Here is a 12,696-nt window from a genome sequence, read left to right as displayed (position 1 = left end):
TTCCTGCCTCCTAAATACCCATTTCTTTCAAACCCTACACCTCCAGTTTTTAACAGTCTTTCTGTTAAAATTTTCTTGAGCCCAAGGTAAGGTGACCCTTATGACATCATCAGGGTAACTTTTTAAAACTTAACAGTCTCCCTCCAGAGCCACAGAGGACATTATACAACTGTTTTAGCAGGGTGAATGATAATACTCGTGATGAATAAAATGGACTGTGTGTGTGTAAAATCGATGGAGTGTCCATTTTAAGCGCTGTTCAGGAAGCACTAAGGAAAGCCAATCAACACAGCTCTTGAGCTATCACAATAAATGCCAATCATCACCCTTTATGCTTTCTTTCCTCTGCCCAGTTTAAACATCAGTTCTTGTGTAACTGTACTCCAGTTTGTCCCTGTAAACACAAATCTTGCCCTTCAGTCTTCAACGCCCTCCGCTCTGCCCCAGTGATATTTGTGAGCAGGGGGGAGCTGCACTCTGTCCTGAGCTAAACTTAGCCCTGACAGTACCACTCGTCATCACAACATACTCTGCAGACCACACTGGGTTACAATGGATGGTGTCCAGTTACCACAGATGCTGCTGTATCTCACTGGTGACGCTGGCAAAACAAGGTGAGTGCATGCACCAGATCCTCGACTTTAAGTGACAATAACCTGGTCATTGGTTTAGTATGTTTACAAATGAACGTACAATCTGTCACTGTGCCCCTTTCTGTGCATCGGTTCCAGCATGTGTTGCACATTTGTTCACTGCTTTGGCATGAGAGAAACAGCTGCGTCTAACACCCAAATTTAGCTTGAAGAAGTATCTCAGTTGAATGGTCAAATGGAAGCAGCTGAATTATTATGAAAAACACAGATAATAGATAAAGAACAACCTTTATTTTTCAGAACATTTGAATTTCATAAAGGTGTAGCATGTTACACTGAGCTGACTGGTTTCTGTTGGTTTCTGCTCCACTGACTTGCTCCAATCTGTCATTTGTAGATGTAGACTTAAAGACTGCAGGTTTTACTGTCTTTCACACTCTACCCTTGTATTCCTCTCTGTCACGATGGGCATCTATAGCTCAGTCCTCATTCCTGGTAAGCCTTGCAACTACTGTTTTTACATCTGTTGCAAAGTCATTTGAAATACTACCATGCTTTAATTCTGCATGTTAAAAAAAATAAAATGATGAATGTTAAGGCTTTGGGATCACAAAAAATGGAACGCGATCTAGGTTTATTGCTGTGGAAATGGCCTACGTTCTCTGTAGCAATGGGTGTAAAGTAGTGGTAGTAGTAGTGGTAGTAGTGTTAGTGCGAGTAGTGGATTCTGAGAGGTGAGTTTTAACATTTATTCTCCGTTTCTCTCAAAGAAACTGAGGAGTTTGATTCAATTGTGCCGGTGGTGGAGAAGCTGAATGAGCAGGTAGCTCATGCTGCAGATGAGAGGTTACAGTCAAGGCTTCAGACTCTGGGAAGTATACATGTTTAATAATACTTATCTAGAAGTCAAACCATTCCACTGTTACATCGTCCAGTTAAATACTACTACACTGTAATACTACTATAACTTGGCTGACATATAAAAAGAGTGTGTGATCTGGTCTGTTTGTGTCCCATCTGTCCTTGGGATAAATTTAACTTTTCTGAGCTACCTCAAGTAACACACAGCCACGTACAGCAGCAGCAGATACTACTACTTTGACTCCTGACTTAAAACAAGGTTAAAAGGTAAACGCCCAGTATTAAATATGTTTTTCAGAATTTTACCTGGAGGTCCATCACTTTTATCATTCGTTACTGACCTAAAGGCTACTTTTAACATTCTCTTTGGGGACACCAAAAGCTGGGACATTTGTTTTCGCACTTTCAATGGGCGAAGTGAACTGTAAATGTATATGACTTATCAGATGTCTCAAACTAGACTTAACTTACAGGTAACACTCATGATGGAGGAGGAAAGAAAAGAAAACCAGAGTGAAGAGCTGGGTACTTTAACACTTCAAGAAAACCCTCAGGAAACAAGTCACAATGGGTCTGGCCTGCCTGTGAGTGCAACAGAAAAACTTGAGACTCTACGCACTTTAAAATTTGAATTATTATTTCTGGTTTTTGTTTCTTGTCAGCCAGTAATGTTGGGTTATTCTCCACAGGCAGCAGTACCCAAAGGTGTGCCCATACAGTCCTTCTCCTCTCTGTTACCAAAGGCCCTCTCTGCTGTACTACATCCCACGCTGCCCCCAGGCCTCAAATCCGACACCCAGCCGAGCAGAAGTCTAGCGCAACACTCTTTACCGAAATTGGAACAACTGCAGACGGAGCTGAGAGACCTGCGGGACGAGTTTGAACAGATGAAGAGCCAGCACAAGTATGTCTTTGTTACTAGGATTTTTAGTTTCCATCAGGAGAGTTTTTTTTTTTTTTGCTGCACTAATTTGACAATATTTTTTGTTCCAGCAAAGAAATTAAACTGCTGATGAATGAGCTGGATGAGGAGAAAAGGATCCGTTTGACTTTACAGGTGTGACATGAAGAAACAAAACAAACTGGATTTCTGTAAAGTATTATTCACATTTTTAAACTGGACAGAACCACTTTGAGCCAAGAATATTAGACCTAATATCTAGAAACTGCTTTCATGGTTTGTTTTGTTTTTTTTTAGATGGAGATTCAACGTATGAAGAAGCACATGTCTAAATGAGTGGAATCATCAAAGACAAGAGATCCTGATTTGAAGCAAAAGAACCAAGTTTAAAGGTCCTGTTGTACACTTACCTGATAAATGATATTTTTCTGAGTTTAAAAAAGTCCTCCTTGCTCCTTTTTGATGAAAAATGATTGAATTTTTATTTAAAAAAAAAAAAACATTTTTCTTAGCTGGTAACTTTTTTACTTTTCTGTTGGACTGCTGAATGGCCAAGAGGACTGAATGTTTTTCTTTACTGAGTCACTGCTGAAAGTGTCAAGATGAGAGACAGTGGGAGCAATGATCCAGTGTTATGCCGAGAGGAATATCTGTTGACCGCTCTCTCTGGAAATGAGCAGAGCAAGGCCCAGTAACACATGCAATTGTCTTGATGTTTCCAAGAAGAGGAAAGACAGGATTCTCTTTCCTGTGGGAACCCAGATTTTGAATGACTGATTCAGTCATTTAGGCCTGGAAAATGGGTTGAGGATCATCACTGTCAATTTTCTTTCCTTTATCCAGCTGTGTAGGAGACATTTGACAGTGAAACGGGCAGAAAGGAGGATGAGTAATGAGAGCTAGCAGTAAGTCTGCAGAGCTGAGGGCGGAGCTATCATTTGTTTATAATGATGTGATGTAGAGGCAAAAAACATGAAACTTGTGTCACATTTTAGGTGCATATATTTTTCAAACCACATAGTAGTTAGTTTGCCTTTTGATCATATAAAAAAATGACCAAGCTGCCAGTTAATTAATCGGTTGCGGATGTGGGTGGTGCATTGTGCATTCATTAAAGATGCTGGAGCTGGCCATTATTGTTGACTTGATCATTAATTAAGGATGAATTCATATACACAAATAAATATATAGTTATTACTGGCATCATATGTAAAAAAAAAAAAGTAAAAAATAAAAAAATCTGAAAGTCATTTGAGATGGATTTTCAAATGCATGAACAAAAACTCATTCCCATCTCTATTTTTCGCCACCAGTGAAATACAAATAGGTTCCCTTTTCAGGAAAAACATGTCTCTCTCTCTTTCTCTTAAAAACATATAAACATCTATATATATATATATTGGTATATCACATTTCATTTTTCGGATCACAAATGTTCACGTTGTGTCAGTGCCTATTGATATGCTATTGTCGCAGTCCTTATTGTTTTCCTGTACAGTCCTGGAGGGACATTACATGTCGGCTGAACCTCTTCCAGAGCGAGCGGTGAAGTTTTCGACACGCGGTCGGATTTTGCCTCAGAAGTTGGACTCTTCACATGGAAGGGGCCTGAAATTGACCTCGCTGTTGTCACCAAGAAGGATGTCGTATCGACAGAGAGGCCTGTGAGGGACGAAATCGATATTACTGTCAATCTAGAGCTGGGAGAAGTGTCTGATTAGTTAGACAGTGAAAATGGCTGAAATTATGGGGCAATTTGATCAAACTTCTGAAAGATGTTACGAAATGATTAAAAATCAATATGTGTTGCTTTACCTCTCCTCGCGTCCCAGATGTGTGAGACGGATTCGGAGAACACGGAGCTTATATTTGGGCTTGAATACATTCCCAGTGGAGAATTTGAGAGACACCTTTTCCACGGACTGAATGTCTTTGTCAAACTGTGCAAACAACTTGGTCTCTGTGTACTTCTTGAACTTCGATGATTTACTGATTTAAAAAAAAAAAAAAAGCACACACCCATTACTGAGAGAAAGCAGTAACAGAGGGAGAAAGAGAAGTCATAGTGGAATATTGGTACTTTGAGCAGAACTAATGATAAATGGAGAGAAGACTTACTGGTCAACGGTTGCCACTGCTTCTGTACCATTATAATGAAGTTTAATAGTAATGTATCCCCAGCGAACATCCTTGTTCCATATCATCACTTCCACCCTGTAGCTTGTCACTGAGAAGACATTCAAAATGTTATTCAAAAATAATATGTCCATCTTTTTGACATTAAATGGTACTTAGAACTGATACTTTCACGGAAGTTGAATTTACTAAAGAACAGACCATTTATGACCTTTTTTTTTTTTTGGCTCAATTCACCCACATGATTGAAGTGCAGTCAGATGAAATTGGAATTAAGTTTTGAATTTCAGTCTTTTATTTTACGGTCTTCATTCACATGTAAATACAGGAGGTTGTTTTCACTGTCATCCTTCCGTTTCCTCATACTGATCATGAAGGTGCAGCTCTGTGAATATTGTTTGTATGCTATTAATGTGGGACAAATCTGTATTCAATGAAAACTGTTTATCCAAATGAACGATGCAGAGTAGTTATTTGAAAAATTAACATTTTTTTGTGCCACGATGCAGTAGAATATATGTCAAACTGCAACCTACTGCATTGATCCTCGGAGGATAGAAAGCATATTGTTTAGCTCAAAAAAAAAAACTTTTTAATTTGAGTTGATCATTATTTTCTCTGAACTGCTGGTATGGTGCATTTACAGTATAAATGAAAGGAGGGATGACTGTGAAAACGATACCAGCAGTACATGAATGGTGCCTATAATATGGGACAGACAAAGGCAAATGATGTTTTTCCTACAATATAACTGCTTTACTGATAGCAGACATTGACGGTATCAATGTCTGGTAAGATATATTTTGTGAGGTTCTTTGTAGTGTTTAATTTCTTCAGATAAAGGGATAAACGCGCCTTTTGGTGGATTTTATTTGTGTCTTCCTATAAAGCTATTGAATAGTCGTGCTTTTCTGCAAAATTATGGGCTAGAGGAATGCTTTCATATTTTTCATGGATTATTTTATAAAATTCTGATATTCCTTTTAATGCGTTTCTTAAAAAACATTATTAACATACCGTAAATCTAACAGTGTAAAATCTTGTGGAAAAGACATGGTGCCACCAGGAGTTGGCAGGGCAAGCAGGGTTACTGGACCGGGTGGAGTGCAGTTGCCGCATTGAGATTTAGGTTCTGCCGTGGGTTTCTGTCTGGTGATTATGACTGTGATTATTAGTGCTCTGTTACTTACTGCAGAATGGAGACTTTGCGTTCGTTGTGAAGAAAGTTTTTGTTTGGCCAAGCCTCAGCAGGACGTTTTTCCACCGAGTGATGTCATAGCCTGCATTTGAGTAAAACAGCTGCGTCAGGTCTAAGACAACATACTGTAACCTCTGGAGAAATAAAGGATGCCATTCAAAAATACATACACGGTGACAGACCATACAACACCCAAATAACTTTTTACTTAAAAATATTCAGTGTATGCCTCAAGATTAATTTATTTATGTCAAAATACACCGTATCACCATACTGAGTAGATCTTACATTGTTCAATATTTTGTCCATGTCTTTTGATTAAAACCTGTATCCACCTTGTAAATGAAAATTTGTTTTTTTTTCCATCTATTTTCGTAACTATCCATCAGCATGGGACAAAATTTTGACAGAAACAACGTGTGCTGTTTATTTCTAACAGATAATCAGAGTACCAACCAAAGACAGGACATCCAGCGGCACCAAACTGGTCGCAGTTCAAGCAGCTGCCATCCAGAAAGTCGCTGTAGGATGAGCAGGGGAAGGCCCTGCTGACACACATCTGATTCAAAGAGTCGAGGTAGAGCGACACTGATCTCTGATGGTCGCATTTAAAATAACTTCCTCCTATACAGGGGTGAGACAAAAAGTGAAATACAATCAAATTGTCCATATGCTTATAACACAAGTCCCATAATTTTAAAGACCTTACCAGAAAAGAGGGTCTTTGGGCAGCCGGGTTGGTCTGTTCCTCCATTTGCATAGAAATCAATGTGACCCAGAGGTTCTCTGAAGCCCAGGGCTGTAAACACACGGTTGGCACATGAAAATAACAACAATTTTACACATATAAATCATCTGTGCGTTTTTTTTATATTAAAAGAAAAGACTTATATAACTCATTTAAAACAATTCTAAACATACAATACAGAATTTCAGCTTAACTAACCATCTATGTCTGTGTGCAGGACATCCACAAACCGGGCGTCTGTGGAGTCCAGTCGGTCCTCTGGAGGAGTGCCAGTGAACTGGGGCCCAGCAGGATCCAGAGCTGCAAACATCACATCAGTAGACCTCAGTAGAGCTTTACGTTTATTCCTGAACCCAAAATGGGTGGATGGGTGCTAGAAATAGCAGGCTTTGCCAGACAAAAAATTTGACCTTACTGTAAAATAATTAGGTATCACTTAGTTTAAGACCCTGCACTGCTTGACCTTCTATCCCTTTTCCTCATCGAAATCAATTACGTTTGACCCATCTGACAAACCAGTGTAGCTCTTTTTCAAACATCTTTGATTATTTTTCTCACACAGAAGCATTCTGATACCATCAGGTCTAGTTTCTGTTTGATATGACTGTTTGCTGTTACAGAAGCACTGCGGATCCCTAGACCTGTTCCTCTTCTCTTTACTTTTCCTGGTGTTCTTATACCTGATACTCATTTACAGCAGTGCTGGATATCTGGCTCTGCACTTTCGGATTGGATCAACGCAACTGTGACAATTATTTTACACGCTGACTCCTGCCCAGACAGCCAAAACAAAGTCAGCAAGGACTCTCCCACTCTGTGTTATTATTGACTGTTATGTTAGCAATCTAGGAATTAAAGCTCATTCGAGTATGACAATTGTAATGAAATGTCCTTGGTAAACATTTCAGCTAAATGCCAAAACTGTAAAACGGAAGGTACCAAAGGTTGTGTGAGTGATTAAACTGCCTGAGAGGAATATGTGCAGTATTTCTTCTACTTGTCTAAGCGTCAATGGACAATTATCTACAAATTTCTCGACAAAAACACATCTCGTAATTCTGAATCCGATAGTGAAATCGATCTGAATTTATGTGCCAACACGCGCCACTCTTACCTGTAATTCTTCCAATTGACCCATTCAGGTTAGCGCCAACAAAACCTGATATATGAGCTCCGAGACTGATTCCAATCAAATGGATGGAGCTCAGGGAGGCACCATGTTCCTGAAAAGATCAGTCATTAGTCTTGTAACACACAACAGTCTGTGACATTTCAGTGAGAGTGATGGAGACAGGGAGTGTCAGATACACCTCATACCTTCATCATTTCAATGAAAGCAGTGAGGTTGGCTGCTGCCTTGCGTGTGTTCTCCACTGCCTTTAAATAGTTCACATTGGCAGCGCCGTGGTTCCAGTCCACCACCACGACATTGGTGTCCTCCCTGGCCAGCAGCAGCTCCGTGAGGTTTTTTATCCACACTGGTGGAGATCCTGTGGGCCGATACCCATGAATGATGAAGGTGGTAGGTCTGGACAAGTTGAACTGGGGATGGGCAGACAGGTTGCTGTGGGACAAGAGTGTACCACAGGTGCCATTTTCCCTGGTGTAGAGCAACAATCTAATTCTGATGCTGGTGCCAATGAATGCGTGACCGAGATTTAGATGTGTAAATTTGTCACATCTCTGAGCTGGTGAGTGATGTTGGGAAAAAAAGAAGGAGCAGAAAGTGAGAGAGGTGTTTAAATAAGAATAAATTAGACACAACCTGTTTGATTTTATAAGCTTTGGTTGTGTAACCTTTAGATTTTTGATGACTTAATATCCAAAGTTTATGCCCTCATCAATGACATAAATCGAATATGACTCCTTGTAGGAGTACTCCATGCAATTCTAGGGTGATACTGTTCTCAAGTACTGCTTTGCCCACTTGAAAGACACGTCATGAACGAGTTCAGCTGGGAACGCAGATGATTAGGCAACACTGAGTTTTATGAGTAGAGCTGACTTGTAATAGCACTGTCATGGACCAGCGTAACGCAACTGATTCACATCATGTCAGTCACTAACATATACGGTTATAGAGCCTTAGAAAAGCAGATGTGATTATAACAAAAGAGGCCACACCACGTTACCACCAGTTATGTCTGGAGTTGTAGAGAAGATATGACCTTGCGTAAATAATGACTAAATACAGTCTAATACAACACAGCCAAAAATAGTGATAGTCAAGAAAGACTATGGCGTTTGTTGCTTTATCCAGTAGCACTAAACAATATGATAATTCATCACGAAAAAACAGATTTTCTCAGTGCCACCTACCAAAATACACGATAATTGAGCCAAACAACCGATTATAATTAAGTCATTCAAGAACAGACAGATACTAATCTCTATTTCTGCCAACTGTCTGCTGAGCAAGTGATGTGTGTTTTCAACAAGATAAGGATTTTTACCTGAGCTAGTGGTGATGTCTAGATTTATAGTTTTCTTGCTATCAACCTACAATTGTGTAAACATTTTTCTTCAGGCAGCATGTCCATTTACTCAAACAAACAAACTAAGTTTATATTTAAGAAAAGCCATCAGCTGCTCTCCCTACCTGTTACACAATAAATCATATTAGCACTGCTGCATATACAGTAGCATGAAAAACTTTGGGCACCTCTGGTCAAAATTTCTGTTACTGTGACAAATTAAGTGAACTGATCTCCAAAAGGAAAAAAGTTAAAGATGAAACGTTCTTTTCAACAGTTGAAGTAGGATTGGTGTATTATTTTTGTTTTGTATGATTTTAGATTGAAAAAAGGGAAATGAGCAGCATACAAAAGTTTGGCCAACCCAAGTGATCTGAGCTCTCAGATAACTTTTACCAAGATCTCAGACCTTAATTAGCTTGTTAAGGCTACAGCTTTTTACGGTCATCTTAAGAAAAGGCCAAGTAATGAGAATTTTAAAGCTTTATAAATACTGACTCCTCAAACCTTGTCCCAACAATCAGCAGCCCTGGGGTCCTCTAAGATGCTGCCTAGCATTCTGAAAATTAAAAGAATTGATGCCCACAAAGCAGGAGAAGGCTATAAGAAGGTAGCAAAGCATTTTCAGGTAGCCGCTTCCTCAGTTTGTAATGTAACTAAGAAATGGCAGGTAACAGGAACGGTGGAGGTCAAGTTGAGGTCTGGAAGACCAAGAAAACTTTCTGAGAGAACGGGTCATAGGATTGCTAGAGAGGCAAATCAATACCCCCATTTGGCTGCAAAAGACCTTCATGTAGATTTAGCAGACTCTGGAGTGGTGGTGCACTGTTCTACTGTGCAGCGACACCTGCACAAATCTGACCTCCATTGAGGTCATATTTGTGCAACATACTTGGATAATAATCTTAAACACGCCTCAAAATCCACAATGGACTACCTCAAGAGGCACAAGCTGAAGGTTCGGCCATGGTCCTCACAGTCCCACGAACTAAACATCATTGAAAATCATTGGATAGACCTCAAAAGAGCAGTTGATGCAAGACGGCCCAAGAATCTCACAGAACCTGAAGCCTTTTGCAAGAAAGAATGGGTGAGAATCCCACGAAAAACTGAAAGACTCTTAGCTGCTTCAAAAAGCATTTACAAGCTGTGATACTTGCCAGAGGGGGTGTAACTAACTACTTTACAGTAAATTGTTTCGGTCCCTTTTCCTTTTGAAACTGTAAAAGATGGAAATAAAAAAGTGATCTTTCTTATAATATTGAGGAAATGTGTCATCTTTAACTTTATGTCTTTTGGAGATCAGTTCATCTTTTACTCACTTAACTGTTCACAGTAACAGAAAGTTTGACCTGGGTTGCCGAAACTCTCTCACGCCCCTGTACATCAGCTGAGAGCCCTGTTTAGGTCTATACAATGCCATTGTGGGTCATTTGCTCAAACTTGTTGATTTTCCCAAAAATTTCTTGACTATTTCCCAGGAAAACAGTTGCTATACACTTACTGACAAAAGTGTGTGTGTGTGTGTGTGTGTGTGTGTGTGTGTGTACGTGTACTTGTACGTGTACGTGTATTTACGTTTCAGAGTGTCATGTTTTGCGCCTTACCTTTGCATATTTGAACAGCTGTCAGCAGGAGTATCAGATATTGCCAAAGGAACATGCTTTACACCAGTCATGGGCAAATAATCTACAAACAGAGTTATTTGAGTCAGACAATTACATGAACAAACATCAGTCAAACGTTATTTGGCCCATATTGTAATTAAAAGCAAATCATATGTACACAAACACAGTAACAGACACAGCAACATTGGACCAAAGCAAAGGAAAAGGAGGTTAGTTACTTATTTACTTACCTTCCAATGTCATAAAACTATGTTCATGAATAAGCTAGGAAAACCAATTTCTATTCTACTGAAAACCTTTTTTTTTCTGCCTCCACCCACTTTTATTGATCTCAGACATTGTGATTATAAGTGAAATTGATATCAGCAGAAATCATAGTCTGTCCTGCTCGGAAACTCTGGTGTATCTTCTACTGCTACAGTAGACCCCTCATGTTTACTGAGTGAACAGTATCCTCCTCAGATTCAATATGCACAAATTTGACAACGGTGAGAGAGTTTAACAACAACTTCAGTGTCATCAGAATCTTACCTTTGATGGAGGATAACGTTTCCTGGCTGGTCTGTCAAATGTCCAGAATGTTACAGGCTATACTGTTTGTCACTTCACATATTTGGGCAGTGTTCAGAGATCAGGAAGTGAGAGGAAGAACAGCAGAGTAATACTCCCGCCCTGTACATCAGCTGAGAGCCCTGTTTAGGTCTATACAATGCCATTGTGGGTCATTTGCTCAAACTTGTTGATTTTCCCAAAAATTTCTTGACTATTTCCCAGGAAAACAGTTGCTATACACTTACTGACAAAAGTGTGTGTGTGTGTGTGTGTGTGTGTGTGTGTGTGTGTGTGTGTGTGTGTGTGTGTGTGTGTGTGTGTGTGTGTGTGTGTGTGTGTGTGTGTGTGTGTGTGTGTGTGTGTGTGTGTGTGTGTGTGTGTGTGTGTGTGTCTGTGTGTGTGTGTGTGTGTGTGTGTGTGTGTGTGTGTGTGTGTGTGTGTGTGTGTGTGTGTGTGTGTGTGTGTGTGTGTGTGTGTGTGTGTGTGTGTGTGTGTGTGTGTGTGTGTGTGTGTGTGTGTGTGTGTGTGTGTGTGTGTGTGTGTGTGTGTGTGTGTGTGTGTGTGTGTGTGTGTGTGTGTGTGTGTGTGTGTGTGTGTGTGTGTGTGTGTGTGTGTGTGTGTGTGTGTGTGTGTGTGTGTGTGTGTGTGTGTGTGTGTGTGTGTGTGTGTGTGTGTGTGTGTGTGTGTGTGTGTGTGTGTGTGTGTGTGTGTGTGTGTGTGTGTGTGTGTGTGTGTGTGTGTGTGTGTGTGTGTGTGTGTGTGTGTGTGTGTGTGTGTGTGTGTGTGTGTGTGTGTGTGTGTGTGTGTGTGTGTGTGTGTGTGTGTGTGTGTGTGTGTGTGTGTGTGTGTGTGTGTGTGTGTGTGTGTGTGTGTGTGTGTGTGTGTGTGTGTGTGTGTGTGTGTGTGTGTGTGTGTGTGTGTGTGTGTGTGTGTGTGTGTGTGTGTGTGTGTGTGTGTGTGTGTGTGTGTGTGTGTGTGTGTGTGTGTGTGTGTGTGTGTGTGTGTGTGTGTGTGTGTGTGTGTGTGTGTGTGTGTGTGTGTGTGTGTGTGTGTGTGTGTGTGTGTGTGTGTGTGTGTGTGTGTGTGTGTGTGTGTGTGTGTGTGTGTGTGTGTGTGTGTGTGTGTGTGTGTGTGTGTGTGTGTGTGTGTGTGTGTGTGTGTGTGTGTGTGTGTGTGTGTGTGTGTGTGTGTGTGTGTGTGTGTGTGTGTGTGTGTGTGTGTGTGTGTGTGTGTGTGTGTGTGTGTGTGTGTGTGTGTGTGTGTGTGTGTGTGTGTGTGTGTGTGTGTGTGTGTGTGTGTGTGTGTGTGTGTGTGTGTGTGTGTGTGTGTGTGTGTGTGTGTGTGTGTGTGTGTGTGTGTGTGTGTGTGTGTGTGTGTGTGTGTGTGTGTGTGTGTGTGTGTGTGTGTGTGTGTGTGTGTGTGTGTGTGTGTGTGTGTGTGTGTGTGTGTGTGTGTGTGTGTGTGTGTGTGTGTGTGTGTGTGTGTGTGTGTGTGTGTGTGTGTGTGTGTGTGTGTGTGTGTGTGTGTGTGTGTGTGTGTGTGTGTGTGTGTGTGTGTGTGTGTGTGTGTGTGTGTGTGTGTGTGTGTGTGTGTGTGTGTGTGTGT

The 12,696-nt window shown here is 40.6% G+C and overlaps 2 protein-coding genes across 5 annotated transcripts; one reads left to right on the top strand and one right to left on the bottom strand.

Annotated features, from left to right (window-relative positions):
* Positions 1-540: 540 nt before the first annotated feature.
* On the top strand, positions 541-3,962 carry si:dkey-71d15.2 (SH3 domain-containing kinase-binding protein 1). Of its 2 annotated transcripts, XM_040149723.1 has the most exons (6): positions 541-614; positions 1,928-2,038; positions 2,144-2,358; positions 2,448-2,511; positions 2,653-2,747; positions 3,893-3,962. In XM_040149723.1, the coding sequence occupies exons 2-5, from the start codon at positions 1,937-1,939 to the stop codon at positions 2,689-2,691; spliced, it is 420 nt and encodes a 139-aa protein (XP_040005657.1). In that variant the 5' UTR covers positions 541-614; positions 1,928-1,936; the 3' UTR covers positions 2,692-2,747; positions 3,893-3,962. The 2 variants fall into 2 exon arrangements, with proteins under 2 accessions (XP_040005657.1, XP_040005656.1); XM_040149722.1 differs by lacking the exon at positions 541-614 and having other exon boundaries at positions 1,552-2,038.
* On the bottom strand, positions 2,475-11,173 carry LOC120802181 (lipase member H-like). 3 transcript variants are annotated; one of them, XM_040149719.1, is made up of 11 exons: positions 11,071-11,173; positions 10,519-10,600; positions 7,755-8,125; positions 7,552-7,660; positions 6,636-6,737; positions 6,399-6,488; positions 6,146-6,313; positions 5,682-5,771; positions 4,474-4,582; positions 4,171-4,344; positions 2,475-4,017 (listed from the first exon to the last, which is right to left on the bottom strand). In XM_040149719.1, exons 2-11 carry the CDS (start codon positions 10,571-10,573, stop codon positions 3,933-3,935), a joined length of 1,353 nt encoding a protein of 450 aa, XP_040005653.1. In that variant the 5' UTR covers positions 10,574-10,600; positions 11,071-11,173; the 3' UTR covers positions 2,475-3,932. The 3 variants fall into 3 exon arrangements, with proteins under 3 accessions (XP_040005653.1, XP_040005655.1, XP_040005654.1); XM_040149721.1 differs by having other exon boundaries at positions 7,755-7,927; XM_040149720.1 differs by lacking the exon at positions 11,071-11,173 and having other exon boundaries at positions 7,755-8,001; positions 10,519-10,596.
* Between the last annotated feature and the right edge of the window lie 1,523 nt (positions 11,174-12,696).

This window comes from Xiphias gladius, chromosome 17 (assembly GCF_016859285.1).
Source record: "Xiphias gladius isolate SHS-SW01 ecotype Sanya breed wild chromosome 17, ASM1685928v1, whole genome shotgun sequence".
Taxonomy (NCBI): Eukaryota; Metazoa; Chordata; class Actinopteri; order Istiophoriformes; family Xiphiidae; genus Xiphias; species Xiphias gladius.
The sequence above is the reverse complement of the archived record's forward strand: the minus strand, read 5'-3'. Positions and strand labels throughout refer to the sequence as shown.

Bases quoted from the DNA above. Each gene is read 5' to 3' on its own strand.
- si:dkey-71d15.2 (XM_040149722.1), top strand. From the start codon at position 1,883: ATGTATATGACTTATCAGATGTCTCAAACTAGACTTAACTTACAGGTA. The intron at 2,359-2,447 runs GTATGTCTTTGT...TTTTTGTTCCAG, and splicing joins CAGATGAAGAGCCAGCACAA to CAAAGAAATTAAACTGCTGA. The intron at 2,512-2,652 runs GTGTGACATGAA...GTTTTTTTTTAG, and splicing joins GGATCCGTTTGACTTTACAG to ATGGAGATTCAACGTATGAA.
- LOC120802181 (XM_040149719.1), bottom strand. From the start codon at position 10,573: ATGTTCCTTTGGCAATATCTGATACTCCTGCTGACAGCTGTTCAAATA. The intron at 6,314-6,398 runs GTAAGGTCTTTA...ACCCCTGTATAG, and splicing joins CCCAAAGACCCTCTTTTCTG to GAGGAAGTTATTTTAAATGC. The intron at 4,018-4,170 runs GTAAAGCAACAC...CGTCCCTCACAG, and splicing joins CATCTGGGACGCGAGGAGAG to GCCTCTCTGTCGATACGACA.